Here is a 16,386-nt window from a genome sequence, read left to right as displayed (position 1 = left end):
CTGCCTGCAGCTCTAATCCTGGCCTGCCTACTCCAACGTTCGCACCACAAAGCGCCTGCGTCCTCCATCACAGCCCACCAAGAGCGCGAGGGAGAGACAGACTTTTATGTAATGCTCAGTCCGGTGTGTTTGTTCTGAAACCTGCTGCCGCTTCAAGCGAGGCTCCCCCAGGTTAACAGAACCCAGCTGCTGCCTGCCCTACTGTACTCAGTGGCGTCATGGCTCCGGCTGGACCCACACGGCACCTGAGGCCCGTCAGGTTTTCCTGCAGCGTGTCACATCTGTGCCCTGATTAATCACAGTCCTCATTCATGGTCAGTGCCATCACTCGGCCTGCGCTTTAAAGCCGTCTCAGGCTGGGTTTATGCAGGAAAACTAGGCGAGGAGAAGAAAAGGGGGGTTGGCGGGGGGACCCTGGCGCTGAAATGGGTATTTTGTGGAGTTCTGTTTGTTGAGTCAGAGCTTAGTTGGGCTCTACTGTTATGTGGTTGCCATGGAGAAAAACACAGGCTCTTGAGCAATAAAAATCATCCAGGAAAAGACATTTCCAAGAATTTTTCAGAGTCGAGAAACAGACGGCAAATTGCAGAATTCATGAGGTGCTGCGGTCCACCAGCCACCCCTCTCAGACCTCCATTTTAGAGTGCTCGTATTGGTTTTATAGATACTGCAAGGCCCGAGCCCTCTCACCTAATTACTCCTGTAAGCAGATATGTTTTCCTATGAACGGAGGAGGGAAACAAAACCGGTGTTTAAGGATGGAATGTGTGATCTTAGGAACGGATGTTGTGGGTGTTTTATCCCGTATTTCCCTTACAGACAATTCCTTGAACAAGTGGAAACAAGTGAAACGCTATTTGATCTCTGTCAAATATTACTGTATACACAAACTTGCCCTGTGAGGCCCCTTGAACGTTTGAGTCAGATCACTGCTCTGCCAAGGAGAAGGGAAAATTTTCAGAGGCAAAAACTCCCGTCGTCGGTTTGAAAATGTGTTGATGGATAATTGGTTGGAGTCTTATAAAACCCACAGGCCTTTTTTTCTCTCCTGGAGTTTCAATTCTCCTCAGTTACGTCAAGGCGTCTTTAATGTGAGGTCTTTTATTTCTTACTGTTTCCTGTCTCTCTGAATGGACTCATTAGCACTTTTCAAACAGGGCAACTCACCGCCTGTGCTTATTAGCTGGAGAAAGTACCTCAAAAGTAGCTGTGAGACAAAAAAAGCTTTTTATAACCCTTTACTGTTGAGTGCTTAAACATAGCAAAACTAGTACGACCAAACATGAGTCAGTAAGTGTGGATTTTTCAAGACAACAAGAGAAAAAAATTGACAAAAGAGTAATTGGTTCACAGATTATCTCATATATAAACCAACAAACTGACAAATAAACCTACAAAATGAATACTTGACAAGTGGTTCAATACTTAGGATTGAGGATTTTAGATCAATATTCCAGGAGATTAAGTATTTTGCCTCTGGAAAAGATTTGAAGTTCAATGCTAAATATAAAAGAAGAGTGTCTTAAGGACACATTAGGTGTGTGTTTCATTCACTGCACTACAATGTGTCGTTCTTAAGGTGTCAGAAACCAAAGAGCAGGAGCAGAATGAGTTTTTCTAACCTGGTGACCAGCATTTTAACAGAATGAACAGAATGAACAGAGCCGTATCTATAAATTTCAGCAGGATTTATTACCTCGCTTCAGCCAATTAGCTGCTGAGCCGTTCACAGGACGTACACTGTGTTGGTGAAATGACATCACATGGGACCCTGAGTGAGCGATGACCCTAACTTCACCTCACCCTCTCACAGCTTTTATGACCTCCTCCCCTCAATCCCCCCGTGCCCCCGTCCCATTCCCTCACACCTCTTAACCTCAGCTATTCATCCCATTTTCATCTTTCCAAATAAACCTGCCACCTGCCCTCCTCCCTGCCGGCCACTTGGGGGGCATGCAGTCATGTGGCTCAGCTTACTGGGGGGGGGGCATGGCGGCTCAGAGCTCAGCTCAGCTGACTGCATGGTGAACCACTTTAACACTGACAAGTGAAAGGACAGAGCTATGATGGTTGATTGGCAACATTGTCGCTATTTTTCCCATACCTGAAATGATCTGTATATTTCTGCCTGTGAAGTTATAGCAGCTCAATCTATTTATAGCTCAAGGTCTTCTTGACTTACTTTATATATTCAGTCTGCAGCAAATGCTTCTGAAATGTTTACAGAAAGAAGGGTGAGCTTCTGAGTCATGAAGTGTTTTCAAGCCAATATGTAAAATGCTCTACGCAGTCCTGAGTGAGTAAGAACAGAATATTTGTTGCTTTTAGGATAACGTGCATATTTGGTGACATTACCTTGTAATTAGATCACACTTTAAAAGTCAGATTGAAAAGATAGTTATTTTTTAGCTCATAAGTCTAGATATTAAAAGGAAATTTGCCAAAACAGCAACAAGAAATCATTGTTAAAACATGCATCCGTGCATAATTTGATTATTGCAGAGGAGGTATTTTGATAAATGTAGGGCAGCAGATTTAAAAAAAAAAAAAACAGACCGAAGACAAAAAAGACTGACTTTTAGTTTTTGCAAATGTAAGTTACACTGTAACAGGGATCTGTTTAAACAGATATGGATCACTCCTTTTGTTTTCAGTGATCCTAGTCCATACAGATAATGTCATCCAATTTTGTTGGCAGCATCGTAACTGTGCCTTTGGTTCTCGTATTGTTGAGAAAAAAAAGATTTGTTTCTCTAAACTCAGTTGTCAAAACTGAGATGTAAGCTTTTATTTGAGCCATCACTCTCTCAGACATGGAGGTCTAGACCTTAACTCAGTCCAGACTGCTGTTTCATGCAGTCAGTGGCTCTTCCTCCCTCCATCAGCCTCCTCCTGCTCTGAAGGGGGAGGTGCAGGAGAGGCGTCCAGTACCAGGTACTGCCAGTGATATAATGGTCTGTGTATTCCGAGCTGTTACTGTTTGGGTTGTAGAGAGGTTATCCAGTGACATTTTAATCGTCTTTCTGCCTTCTTTGCTGTGGCATTAGTATTTATCTGCAGGATTAAATCCCAGCCAGTCAGACACTGGATTTGCTGTCTTGTTGTGGAGTGGAGGGGGACTGGCTAACAGCGAGAATGGCAGCGCACACTTCCCTGCGTGCAGGCAGGATGTGCTTATCAGCGACAGACCAAGGTTTTTAGTCTGCAGACATCAGACTTCTGATGACAGGAGGGTTTGTTAACACACATGCCGGGCTCAGAGGGAACAGAGCTGCTTTTTTTATCAGTGATAAACTACAGATTTTCACTTGTCAGTCAATACTTCAGGATTGACAAAAACTGAGACAAAGAAACTTTTTATTCTTCCCTAAAAGATTTCGTCAGAGAATTTAAGCACAGATTGTTGTCTGATCGTTTGTGGTATGTTTTACATTCAGCTAGTTATGTCAGAGTCTTTAGGGATATGACAGCAAACCTTGATTAAATCCAATGCTTTTACTGGTAGACAGACAGAATAACTCCACTTAAATTTATAGTTAAATTACATCATGGGAAATGTAGAAATTAGAACACTGTGGACTAAAAATCATGACACTTCAGTTTCTTCTGCTTGAGTTTTGATGTGCAAAAAGAAAACATGATAATGTGAATGTGAATATTTTGAGGCCTAGATATTTTTTGTGTTGCTGCATCCTTTAACTGTTTTCCCCTTTCTTGCCAAAGAAAAAAGGCTCTTGCTTCGTCTCCTCTTAAGCAGGATATTCTAATAAGCCTCTTTTAAATAAATCATATGTTCCACACGTAAAGGTTATTAATAGATCATTGAAATGTATAGCCGTGCATCAACGTCACAGCCTCAGACAGTCAGTCTAATGCCAGGGGATTAAGCTTGCATGGCAAAGATGGCGTTGGCACTGCTGCACAGTGGAGATCAAGTTGTGTGAAAGCACGCACACATGTATGAAAGACAAAAGGATGCAGCAACACAAATGCTGCCAAACACCGCTCAATAATACTTAAGGAAATAGTTTGGATGATTTGTAGTTTGTGAACGAAGGACAAAACAGCTGAAAAGCTTTGAGAATACACGCAAGTTTAAACGCCTTCTTTCAGCTTTCCTTAAATCCAATTTGAAGCAAATAGACAGTCTGAAGTCTTTGTATTTCAGGAGTGCTTAAGCTCAAACTGCAGAGGAGGCAAATTAAAGAAGAAGAGTTATAAAAGCATCACCAAATGTGTGATCTGTTCACTCTGCTTTAGAGAGAAATGTTTTTAACCAGAATCAACAAATCGGCTGAAAATGGAATTTTCTCACAACTTATACAGAAGCTTTCTTTTTCCTTTCTTTGTAATGTTCCTGAAAGTCTTATGAATACATTTTCAGTATGAATAAACTTAACCATCCAGGAACACTAAATTAAGCTTTGCCATAAACACGGGTTAGCTAGAGTCTGTCTTTGCTCTTTCTCTGTCTTCCTCGTTAACTTTCATCCCCTCCGGCCTCTTGGTTAGCTCTGCAGCTGCTCCTGTGTTAGAACTGTGCTAAATGTGAATGGAAGCATAAAGGCATTGTGTGTGTAGGAGAGTGTGTATGTGTGTGTGGGTGGGTGTGTGCCTGCCTTTATTGGTTTGCAGACACAGCCTCGTGTCTTCGCTCAGATCCTGCAGCCTGATGTTAAATTCTCGTATTCCAACAGTGCAGCAGGAGGGCTCAGACAAACTATCTGCTGAATTTGGCGCTATGTGCCTCCATAAATACACCATACAGAGAGCACGTTTCATTTCCTAAGATAACTTTGCCTCACAACCATACCAAACATGCTCATGCTAATAATGGATAATCTGCTGGGATATCTCTTTCGTGTCTGACAGTCTTGGGTTTCCGTGTCTGTTGAAATAACTTATTAGTTCTTTGTGCTGTGAGGTCTTCCTCAGAGGAAGTGGAGTGAATTGGACTCCACTGTCAACACACTGTAAGAAAAGGCAGGCGAGCATGTTCACGTTGTTATGGTTGCCGTGTTTGGACCTGAAGTGGAATTCATTTCTCGCCTTGCAATAGTACAGTAATCTTCCTTTTTGTTTGCTCTCAGCGACGAGGTGATCTCTTTCGTGCACATGCAAGAAATACACGTCAGTCAGGAACAGGTTTTGTCATGAAGCTGAGACTAGAGTTGAAACATGTCATTAAAAGATTAAAGAGAGTTAAAGTGTTGCTTAATAGATGCAGTTTGAATTTGGATGTGGTGTGTTATTGCTTTGTGTGAAATGAGTCACGCACGAAATAAATCTCAAACAGGATGTCTTTACTTGAAAGAAAAAATCGTCACCTGGATGAGTCTGTGTGGATGCCTTTTGCCCTGTAGTCTTTAAACATGTGACCAAAAATACAAGCAGTCATTGTGATTTGTCATCATTATTGATACCTTTTTTTCTAGAAGATTTCAGAAGTTAGTGTTAGTATTAGTCTGTCTGTCTTTGTCAGTTAACAACAAAGTAGGCTAATGAAAAAAAAATCACTGAGTGCAGAAAATCGCTACCAAAGGCCATAAGGAGGAGGTGTTTAGTTCTGCTTTTGATACTTATGTTCATATAGTTAAAGCTCCTCTGAGAAATTTCCTGTTTGTGGTGATTTTGGCACCCTCTATAGACAAATATGGTTCTGCTGGGATTGTCCTATACATGAAAATTTTGTGTCTCACAAAAATCATATCTGTCGGATATTTGTTTGTTAAAAGTTGTTACAGGAGCTTTTAAGTAAAGGAAGAAAACCTGCACTGCATTTCAGAGAACTGCTTAAAGTGCCACTTCTGCCTGCAAATGAGCTGCAAAAATACCCGCATACAAGACTCACACTCATTTAGTCATTTCTAGTTTGTCAGAATTTTGCAAGGTCAAATTTTCAGTTAAAACACCATGGACATGGACATGATGAAAATATGCAATGGGATTTAAGGTACAGCTTTGTCCACAGGGGGCACCAAAATCTACACAAACCAAAATTTACAAAAAGCTCCTTACAAGAGCTTTAAGGGTTTTTTTTAATTTTAAACCAAAAAATTTTAAAGGCCAAAAATGTCTGCAGTTATGGACGCAGGTCCCATCAGGTTTGTTTTAGAAGACTTCACAATATGTAAAATAAGTATGATTTTATTTCACTGACTTCATTTGAAGAAGGACATCTGTATGGTAACACTTGCACTGGATGGTATTGGTTGTTTTGAACATATGAAGAGTGTCCTCCTTGGATAAGCTTGACTCTACATTGTGTGTATTGTTCATTTCCATCACACAGCCCTATTTATAAATGGTTGCCAAAAGCATAATGCCACTTTACTATCCTGTCTTAAAACTTTATGTGTCAGGCTGTGCAGACTTGATGAAACATTTTTCACCTTCAGAGGCAGCAGCTCCACCTGCACCCGCCTCAGTCCTCATCAAGTCCCAATCCTAAGGACAATTAGGACAATCCAATAAGCTTTACTGTAATGCCGGCCTTATGCCAAGCCCTGCAGCTCTCCCCATGTGTCTATACTGTCCTGCCCGAGTTCAGATATATCCTCAGTATGGACAGAGACAGAGCAAACTGCAAAATTAAGCTAAGATTTAGTCAGGGGAAATGAGAACTTGAGCTGTATCTACGCAGAGTAGGGATGAAGTTTCAGGGATATTCTGGGCAGCCACCAATAATTTTCCCCCAGCTGTTTGGAGGTAACCACAGGGCTTTATATAAATCATGAGGCTGTCGTACAATTTGTGCAGCGAGAGTCGGATTGAAAACTCAAGGCATCCTCGTGAACATCCACACCAAACTACAGGCATCGTGTTACTAAAACTAGTATTCTCTCACTTCCAACTAAGGCCGTTACCCGAGTGAGCCGTGCCAGTTGCTGTGCCCTTGAGTGAGACAGCGCCCCACTAAGCACATGTCGATCTGAGGATTACATTCAGGGCTTTAGGATGGGAAAGGAGGCCGTAATCTGAAACTGTTGTGTCTTGTTGCTGTGCACTTTTCTTAATGCTATGCTATCATGCAGCATGCTTTGGTATTGTATGACTGTTGCCTGAGGAAGTTCAGCTGGGGGAACTATTTTTGTCGCACCAGATGAGAGCTGCACCGTCTTTGATTCTTCGAAAACTAGCCCCTTTTTTTCCTTTCTTACTTAAGCGCTAACCTTAAACATAATTAAAGACATGCCAAAGACAGAAACAGTCTAAAAATTTGTTGGACATACTAGTCCACATTATTCCTAAAAGTTAGCAGCAATGATTGATTTAATGTCTTGTCAAGTATGAAATCACATTTCAGCAACCAGTGAGCTTGGCTTGGATAAAAGTGTCGTTTTTATCAATGTTATATTTTGTCAGTCAAATACAGATCCAATTGTTCTAAGAGTCACTCTCTAAATCCGATTATGGCATATAAACAAAAAACTATTTTGTGTTTTGGTCATTTGTTAGAAAAGAACCAAGTCAAGAATGTGTGTGAATAATCCACAAAATGCACAAAAATAACACAGTTTCACATGTCCACAATGATCTATTTCACAGAATAAAAATCTACACTACAGAAAAAGGAGATGACAAAAGCAGAATCACGTTAAATTATATTTCTTATTAGTTTACAAAATTTGGTTTCCTCAAACTCCACGGGGAACTACAAAAGAGACTTATCGCTAAAAGCTGTTTTTCATTGTCTCACTTAGAAAAATGAAATGTATTTTACTCTGGCTCTTGCTTTTGCAACTCACACGACCTCTTAAAAAATAATTAAAGAAAATACCTTAAATTTTTGAAAAAGCAGTTCTAATGTGTATAAAGACACAATATCTATTAGTATGGCAGAAAGTAGTATATTAGTACAATATGTAATCATAATTAAACGTGATTAATATCACATCGCCAGTTTCTAACAGCCGTTTTATTCTAACCTTTGGATCATTTACCTCTCAAACTGGTGGAATCTGTTCCTTAAATGTTAACGCTCCGTCAGCCTATCAAAAACTCTGGCTCAACAACACACACAGCAGTCAGAGAATTGACTGAAGATGCTCCACATTGAGTCAACTTCCTCCATGCATCAGCACATCTTTTACTGATGATGATTGAGGTTAAAACTGAGTGAAATTCAATAAACAAATACTGTTGATCAGCTCCATGTTCAAGTGAAATAACAGCTCGATCGCCATCATGCTCCAGTTAGCACCACATTGACCATTTATTCTTCAAGCAGGTCAGATGTTCTGCTTTTAGAACAGATATTGATATGTCGGGAATGCTCTGTGTTTCTCTGTGATTATCTGCTGTGCCAGCATGAAAATAGCCAGGGCTTATCCTGGTATTACCGTGCCATTATATGGCCCTAATTAAAAAATAAAGCAGCTCTTCCCCTGCCCAGCTGCTATTAGACCCTGTTTAGCCTACAGGTTTGCTTTGAAAAGCTCCCTCATTACAGCGCTCAAAGAAATATCATACAATAGCGAGTTGAAAAGGGCAATGCTTGAATGGAGTCTTAAAGGAGAGGCTGTACTTGGCCTTCAAGTATACATTCCTTCAGCTCAGTGCTTCCTCTGTGGTCCCGCTCCCCTGGCCCACCCCCTCCTCCCACTCAAGACTCAGTTCCCACAGGGGACTGGGCCAAAGCAAACTCCTCAGAGGAAGTCTCCCTCTCTCAGCAGTGAGAGAGAGAAAGAGGGAGAGAGGAAGAAGGGGGAGAGGGATGTCCTATCATCTGGCTCAGTGGGACCTGCTAAGCAGTAGGATGTGCAGAAGGGTGTTATGACTCCTCAGCCATGCTATGTCTATGATGTGGTAGTGAGTTAAGCCCATGCGGCTGCTCTCCTGTGAGGTCAGTGTCAGATTTAGCCAGCAGGTCCCTTGTGGTGTCTAGGAGTGTCTGTTTTCTGACTCTATTATGTCTAGCACTCATAGCCTTCCTGGAGCTGCAAACCTCAGGGTAGAAATAGTACCAGACAGGCAGACATCCTTTGTCGGGAAAACAACAGTCATGTCAGTAATTACAGAGTCTGATTACAGCAGCGCAGCGGCTCCTCAAAAACCACCGGCCTTGAGTCAGGCAGGTGAGAGGTCGAGTCACCAGTGCTGAGCAAACGCAGTCAGCAGGAGGTCTGGGTTAAATGACTTAACCTACAGAAGCTAAACCAAACAGCAAGCACGCTCTGTGTGTTTATCTGAGTGTGCATATGTGAGTGTGAATAGGTGCGTGTGTAATGTGTCTACTGGTTAGACAGGTAAAAAGACATTTGTGAGTCATGTAGTCGTGAGGGGAGTGTCCAGACGGTGGTGTCATGTACATTTCATGAAGCAAACAGTACAAAGAGACAGAATGTAAGCAAGAGGATGAGTTATGTTATAACAGGTTCACAGGAAACACCTACATACATTATCAGCTGTTTTAAATGTATAAACAGTATGTCATTAACTGGTAACATTTTCTATTCTTGTATTTTTCACTCCATTTTGACTTTATAGGTGTTTTTTTTGTATCTTATAGTGAAGATGATTTCTTTTTTTCAAATTTGGGAAAAAATAACAACATTTCTCTTTTATTTTTACATATATATATATATATATATATATATATATATATATATATATATATATATATATATATATATATATATATATATATATATATATATATATATATATATATATAAGTAATTTTATAAAAAAGGATAAAGAAGATAAATATGATAATGAAACCCTCTGTTGCAGTTTTCTTCCATGCTCCACAGCAGAAATTGGTTTCTGAATTTAGGTGCACAGCGCCAGACCTAACACCTGACACACACACACACAAACTCCCACACAAACAGTCATACTCATGTCTACACACTCACCCACCCACCAACACCCACTCATCACTGCGTGTACACACACACATGCACACACATACGCACACACACACACACGCAGCGCCTGTCTTTGTGGAGAGAAACTGTGAGACATGATTCATTACCAGCCAGGCTTCTCACTTAATGCTAAATGAGGGTTTGTCGTTAATTTCCATTCTGATGTGATTACAGCAAACTGCGAATTAGGTTTCGCAACTACATTCAACCCAGCAGGAGTGTTCTCCATTGAGGATATCGGAGGTAGACAGAGTAATCATTTGTCTTGAATCGCACACAGACGAGGAGGAGATGGGAGTGTTTGCCATTCCTGGAGGCAGAATATCATAGTAGTGAGTAAGAGAGTAGCAGGCAGGTCTGTGCTGGCCTCTGCGCCTGCTCAGGTAAACATATCCCCTGTCTGACAAGTGCAGACCTGAGGGCTGAGGAGGTTAGCTGCCTTGACACATGCTCTTGCAGCTTGCCACACACATTCAGACACACAATATATACAACGTGGGGCCCTGGAGATTTAGCATTTCATGGCACTTAGCATGGCAGATGCTCCTCTCCTTAGGTATGACTCCGTGTCCCTGCGTTAACATGCAAACCCTCCCCAAACACTTCAACTCAATTGGCTGTCAGATCTGAGTGCAATTACTTTAATTTGTCTCCCTCTCTGTCTCCCTCTGTCTCTATATTGCAATATTTCTGTGGTTCAGGCAGTCGATCTGCTCCACCTGATGGCGCCTCTTCTGCCTGGCAGGGAGCAATGTAGTCCTGCTGGCTGCCAGCCAGACCAGCTTGAGTGTCTGCTCAGCTCAAAGCCCTGCTCACACACACCCACAACACACACACACACGCACACACACGACACATGCACACACAGACCCACAAGCACACGGTCATGCCAAGTTCAGAAGCTGAATGCTTACACAGACACATCTTCTATCCTCCATGTTTCTGTCTCTGTTACTTCTTTCCTGTTAATCTAATTTCCCTACTCTATTTTCCTTTTCCTTTATTTTTACGGAGTGTGAATAGTTACAAACAAGGTCAGATATCATTCTGAAAAATTTACACAGCTCATTTATAAAGCCATTTACAGTTGCTCAGCATTTTTAGTGTTTATGGGCTCTTGAGATATCCACTGTCCTGCATGATGTCATATCTGCACTTTATCTTTGCAAAGGCTGCAATGATTAATTGTCTGTTTTCTCCTCTGTCCTCAGTCGCCCAGCCCAGTCTCAGCCAAGAGGTCCAAATTTGACAAACTGCATTCTCCATCAGCTGAAAAACACAGAAAACCTGACTGGTTACAATCATTGTCCAAGTCTGCACACAAGGTTTGTTGGTTGTAATTCCTTGTTTGTAGTGTGAAAACTAATTTAGTCAAGCCCAAGTGTTAAAATGGTTAAACTACGTCCCTTTGAATCACCACATTATCATCTATCAATGACCTCCCATCAGCCTGCCTTGTCACATGAGGAAGGGAATTAGGGGTGTTCTTCACAGATGATTCAAAGCTTCAGAGGTATTTTACTGGTTTACTCATGCAAGCTTGTTTTTTTTTATGTGTTTTTCTAGGATCTTAAACAGGTCCAGCTGAAACAGAGGCCCTCAGCTTTCCGGCCCTGGTCTCCCAAAACAGTAGAAAAAGAAAAACCAGCCTCCAAGAATGAGGTGGAGAGGTGAGGAAAGCAGCAATAATTTCAGACTCATTAATTACAGAAAACTTCTAGTATCAAATCATAAATTGCTTTAAATGTACCTCCCCAGGTCGTACTCAGAGAGTCATGAGACTTTGGCAGCTCCCAATCTGGCATTAGCTCCCCTGGCCCCTCCAGTCCATCCCAGGGTCAGCAACCCACCCAGCAGGGGTCCGACAGCCATTTCCAGGCCACCACAGGAGCTGCCTAATGGAGATGCACATCCTGCAGCAAAACCAGCAGCCCCATGTCCCACCAACAGACCTGATGACATGGACACAGATGGGGAGATTGATGTGGATGACTGTGATGATCGTAAGTGCAGCCACTTTCTGAAGAGTGTAATGATGTACAGGAGACAAAGAGACATAAAGAAAATGTAACTGGACAAAGTCAGACAGATATTACACATACAACCCTAAGCCCCTTAGGAAATAAGCCACAGCAGAGTTGGTTCAGGCAGACTCTTGTACAACTCTGCCACCTGGTGTTGAAAGGAAGAAATACAGGAAGTGTAGCCACGGGAAGTATGCTTTAAGCAAGTTTAAGGACTTTTGGTGCACAGAGAGGTTCTTGTGTAGTTTAAGGGACTTGGATATATGGAAGCTGTTAAAAAAGAGCTATATATATCCACATATTTAGCCAGCTTTTACTGCTACATATTGCAGTTAAGAGCGTATAAAATTAACTTACCAAGTATTTGTAACGGTTACTCAGAGAGCAATTGACATCTGATCTGCTTCACAGTACTGGACAATCATTGATGGTAAAAACAAAAGGTTTAACATTGCTGGCAAATAAAGATATGTCCACCCACTGTTGTTCCACCTAGCTTAAATGAGTACAATAACTAGTTGGAAGCAATAAATAGTTAAAACCACCTGCCAAAAATAACAGTGGGACAGGTAACACAGTTGTCCAGAAAAAATGCTTTAAACAGACAAGTTCTTTTAAAGCTATTACTACTGTATTTAACGACTGAATATGAGTAAAATAAGAGTGAACAATGCCAACTAGTGAGAGGTGATGGGAAATTTCAAAATTTAGCTCAAAGTCCTCAACATAAAACATTTAGCTCATCTTCAAATCAGTTAAGAAAAGTTAAACTGAAAGATAAATGTAATGGAAGAACAGAAAATATGTACCTAAAGCAAATTATACTCAGTTAAAACTACTAGCCAAAAGCAGTGAAAAAATAAGCTGTTAGCTTTAGCTGGATGATAGTAGATGAATAAATGAAACGGCAAGATGACAGTTGGCCTGAACAAGAATTAGCTTAAGTCAGAAGTTTGTTTTTAAACTGTTAAAAATGCTGCATATAGATAGCAGTTTCTATTCAATTGATCAAATTTTAAACAGTTAAGTGTCAAACATGCTAGCTAAAAGCAACAACTAAATGCTAAAATAGCTAGCAGCTCTGATGGATAAACTGATGAAACAGTAAGTTGAAACTTTTACCATTGTCTATACATAGAAATCTATCAAAATACTCTATATACAGCTTAGACTCATAAATTGACATTAAAATCATTTATTCTGATTAATTTATTTACTCACTTGATGGAGCCGATGGAGGAGGCTCTAATCTTGAAGTCCTGTTTTTTTGTTTTAAATCAAATTATTACAACTAAGAATTTAGTCACAGTGCTTCTTTAAAAATAGCCACAACAGTATGCTTGCAGCTTCAGTCTTTAAGTCAATTAAAACCTCTGTCTCCCTCAGGCCCAGTACCAGCTCCCTCCATGGCTTCCCCTCCTTCAGCCTCCACCAGTGAAATGGAGACCCTGACCCCTCAAAGCGTTGCTCGACCTCAAGAGGGAGTCACTTGGCCGCTGGGAAACCTTTGCCCTGAGATGGAAACCCTTAGGCAGATGCTGCATGGAGGCATGGACACCAAAGAGGCACGCGAGAAAGTCCTGCAGGAGATTGTCAGAATTAGAGTGAAGCAGGAGGAGAAACTGGCAGCTGCTGTTCAAGCTAAACGCAGCCTTCAGCAGGTATTATATCCACACCCTGTAAACTTCTGAGTAAAGACAATAAAACAACAGCAGCTCATTAAATTTCAGAAGTGTAACGTGAACTATTATGTTTTCCCAGGAACTGGAGTTTGTGAGAGTGGCAAAGAAAGGCCGTCTTCGTGAGGCCATAGAAGCCAAGCGCAACCTGCGAAAGGAGATCGAACGCCTTCGTGTGGATTGGGAGAGGAAGATGAGGGACACGGAGGAGTCTTGTGGGCAGTTGAAGAGAGAGTTGGAGAGAGAAAGACAGCTTCGAGTTTGTGACAAGGGCTGTGAGGCCGAACGTCTTCGAGTCAGATACTCCACTCAGGTAAAATGTCTACCCATAATCTCCAAAGCCAGAAAGCTTTGTTTGGTGTTTTCTGTCCAGTTGTACTGACTGCTGCCTGTAATGTGTTGTACAGATTGAGGAGTTGCATGTGCAGCTACAGCAAGCAGAGGCTGATCGAGAGCAGCTGAGACAGGAGCTCCAGAAGGAGAGAGAAGCCCGACAGAGCCTGGAGAGCGTCGTCAAAGACCTACAAACCCAGCTGGCACTGCAGACCGACATCAGCCACTCTGGAGACAAGGATGCAAACACAGACACACAAAGACAGACCACACAACACATTAACGGATCCTAAAGTTGCACATTCACAACTGGAGAAAGAGACTCGATGATAAGGAGCATGGTTAAAGACTTTGTTGCACCTCTTGTTGGCGAAAAAGATACTCAACAAACTTCTTTGTCAGTTATCTGAATCTGTCATATATAATATGATACGATATAAATCAATATTATTATGACAATATATGAATTAAATGAACTGGAAAGTAGCATGATGTCTGAGCATGTTGTAGAGCGTGATATTAAGAAAGGCTTCTTCAGTGATGAACTCATCTCTCCAGTGACGTCAGGGCCCTCAATTAGACACCTGACGCTGTCCAAGGATTTTATTTTGGTATAAGCTATTCTGAGATGTGCAAATATAGCCACACAACACTACTTGAATATGAAGGGAAGAAACATGTTGCGCTTGGTGAAACATGAACAGATAATGAAACTCTTGGTGCCACAAAATATTGGTACTCTCAAAGGTGTCATTGCAGACCACTGGAATCAAGAGACACCGGTTTACCACTATTTACTTTTAATATCAGCTTGCTTTTTATAACTGTGTAGAGGATGTACTTTTTAAGAATTATTGCTTGCGCAGCACTGTTATTCCACAGACAAGAGAAAAACATCCACATACAGACATGTATGCATGTATACCAGCTTGTCTACCTTTTGTATTTTATAAACCTGAAGTATTGGAGGCTATGTGGGCTACCTTCAGGTACACCACTGTTTTATGCTTAGATATTTTATGGAAGTGTTACTTTTTAATATTATGATGCAACTTTATTAGTTGTTTGACCATTGTTTTCCAGTAATGTTTTCTCTCTTTTTTTTTTTTGCAACCAAACCATGTGATAAATTGCAAATATTCTTGCCCATGTTATTGCTGAAAAATCTACAAATGCCCTTCTTATAGACAAAAAAAAAACAAAAACAAAAAAACACCTCAATAGATTTCTGCTTTTGTTATAATGCGGTACTTCTGATTTTCTATTGAGTATTAATAAATAACTTATATTCTATGGTAATTTGCTGCCTATCAAAAGAAAGCATTCATCTTTGGTCACTGGTTTTAGGGCTCTTAAATCAACAAATGCTGTTTATATGAACAACATTTCTACATATATACAAAATATGGATATATATTTTTTTACTTAAAGAAAAAGGAATTGCACTTTTTAAAGAAAAGAACCTTGCATTGTGCATTGTACTCCCTGTTACATTTTTCAAAAGTTGACATGAACTTTGAATTCAAACAAACTCTCCCTCAGTATCTTCTGATGTAAATACAATGATATTGTAAATAAGATACTTGTTGTTATGTTTGCTTGCTCCAGACTCAAATTGATTATGAATATTATTTCTTGCTCTTACTTGAAACCAAAAAAGACTATATTTGGATTTGCAAAGCTATACTTTTATGTTGTAGCTGAAAACCTGAGTATTATTGCAATCACCGGGCATTTAGCTGAATGGATGGATGCTGGTATAACGAAACCATCATAGGTCGTGAACCTGACCTATTACTAGTGTTGCTAGATTTGAACCCTGACAGAATATTATAATTTTTCCCTAATCTTGTTTATTTGAGAGGATCTTTATTATTTGATGAAATATAGAGTATATATTACACCACAGACCAAAAACTTTAAAATGGATTTGAATTATCTGCACCTCCAGTTCCCTCCCCAGAAGCGACACCTTCTCATGGTTTCAACCTTAGGTGCTGTCATTTATTTTAGACAAGAAACACTTTTATGTCTTATCATCATGATACCCTTACTGAGTATTTGTTGGGTACAGTGTAATAGCAATATCCATTTTGTTAGCTGATGCTGTTGTAGTTTTGGTTTGGAAGTGGGGGTTCACTTGCCTCTTGTTTCAATGTTTTCTTTTCCTTTGGAAAACTTGTATAATAACCATTAAAATCAAAATCAATCCAATCCATGGTGTTCTGGGATGTGTTTTTCTTTCCCCACATTGTTGATTGTTTTCTGCTTGTAATTGTCGGCAGGTCATTGTCAGTTTGTCCTTCAGCCATTTTGCTCTAGAGTGAAACAATTTTACAGCCAGCTTAATTGAATTCACTTGAAAACTGATGTGATTTCTAAGCAAAGTATTCAGAAACCATAGTGTTTGGTTATTATTTAATGCTACATAAAATCTTTTTCCAAAGTTTGGTTTTCTCTGTGTGATTTCCCTTTTTT

General features: G+C 40.5%; 1 protein-coding gene across 1 annotated transcript in view; it reads left to right on the top strand.

Moving 5' to 3' along the window:
- Nucleotides 1-16,117, top strand: part of skib (v-ski avian sarcoma viral oncogene homolog b) — a 33,847-nt gene extending 17,730 nt beyond the window's left edge. The window contains exons 2-7 of the mRNA XM_074675225.1: nt 11,084-11,197; nt 11,439-11,542; nt 11,631-11,875; nt 13,283-13,557; nt 13,658-13,888; nt 13,983-16,117. Of these exons, the coding sequence (XP_074531326.1) occupies nt 11,084-11,197; nt 11,439-11,542; nt 11,631-11,875; nt 13,283-13,557; nt 13,658-13,888; nt 13,983-14,201 (1,188 nt within the window). The 3' untranslated portion in view covers nt 14,202-16,117. The remainder of the gene's footprint in view (nt 1-11,083; nt 11,198-11,438; nt 11,543-11,630; nt 11,876-13,282; nt 13,558-13,657; nt 13,889-13,982) is intronic.
- The last annotated feature ends 269 nt before the right edge of the window (nt 16,118-16,386 follow it).

This window comes from Halichoeres trimaculatus, unplaced genomic scaffold (genome assembly GCF_033239565.1).
Source record: "Halichoeres trimaculatus isolate MK-OKI-2021-1 unplaced genomic scaffold, fHalTri1.1 fHalTri1_scaffold_1, whole genome shotgun sequence".
Lineage (NCBI taxonomy): Eukaryota > Metazoa > Chordata > Actinopteri > Labriformes > Labridae > Halichoeres > Halichoeres trimaculatus.
The sequence above is the reverse complement of the archived record's forward strand: the minus strand, read 5'-3'. Positions and strand labels throughout refer to the sequence as shown.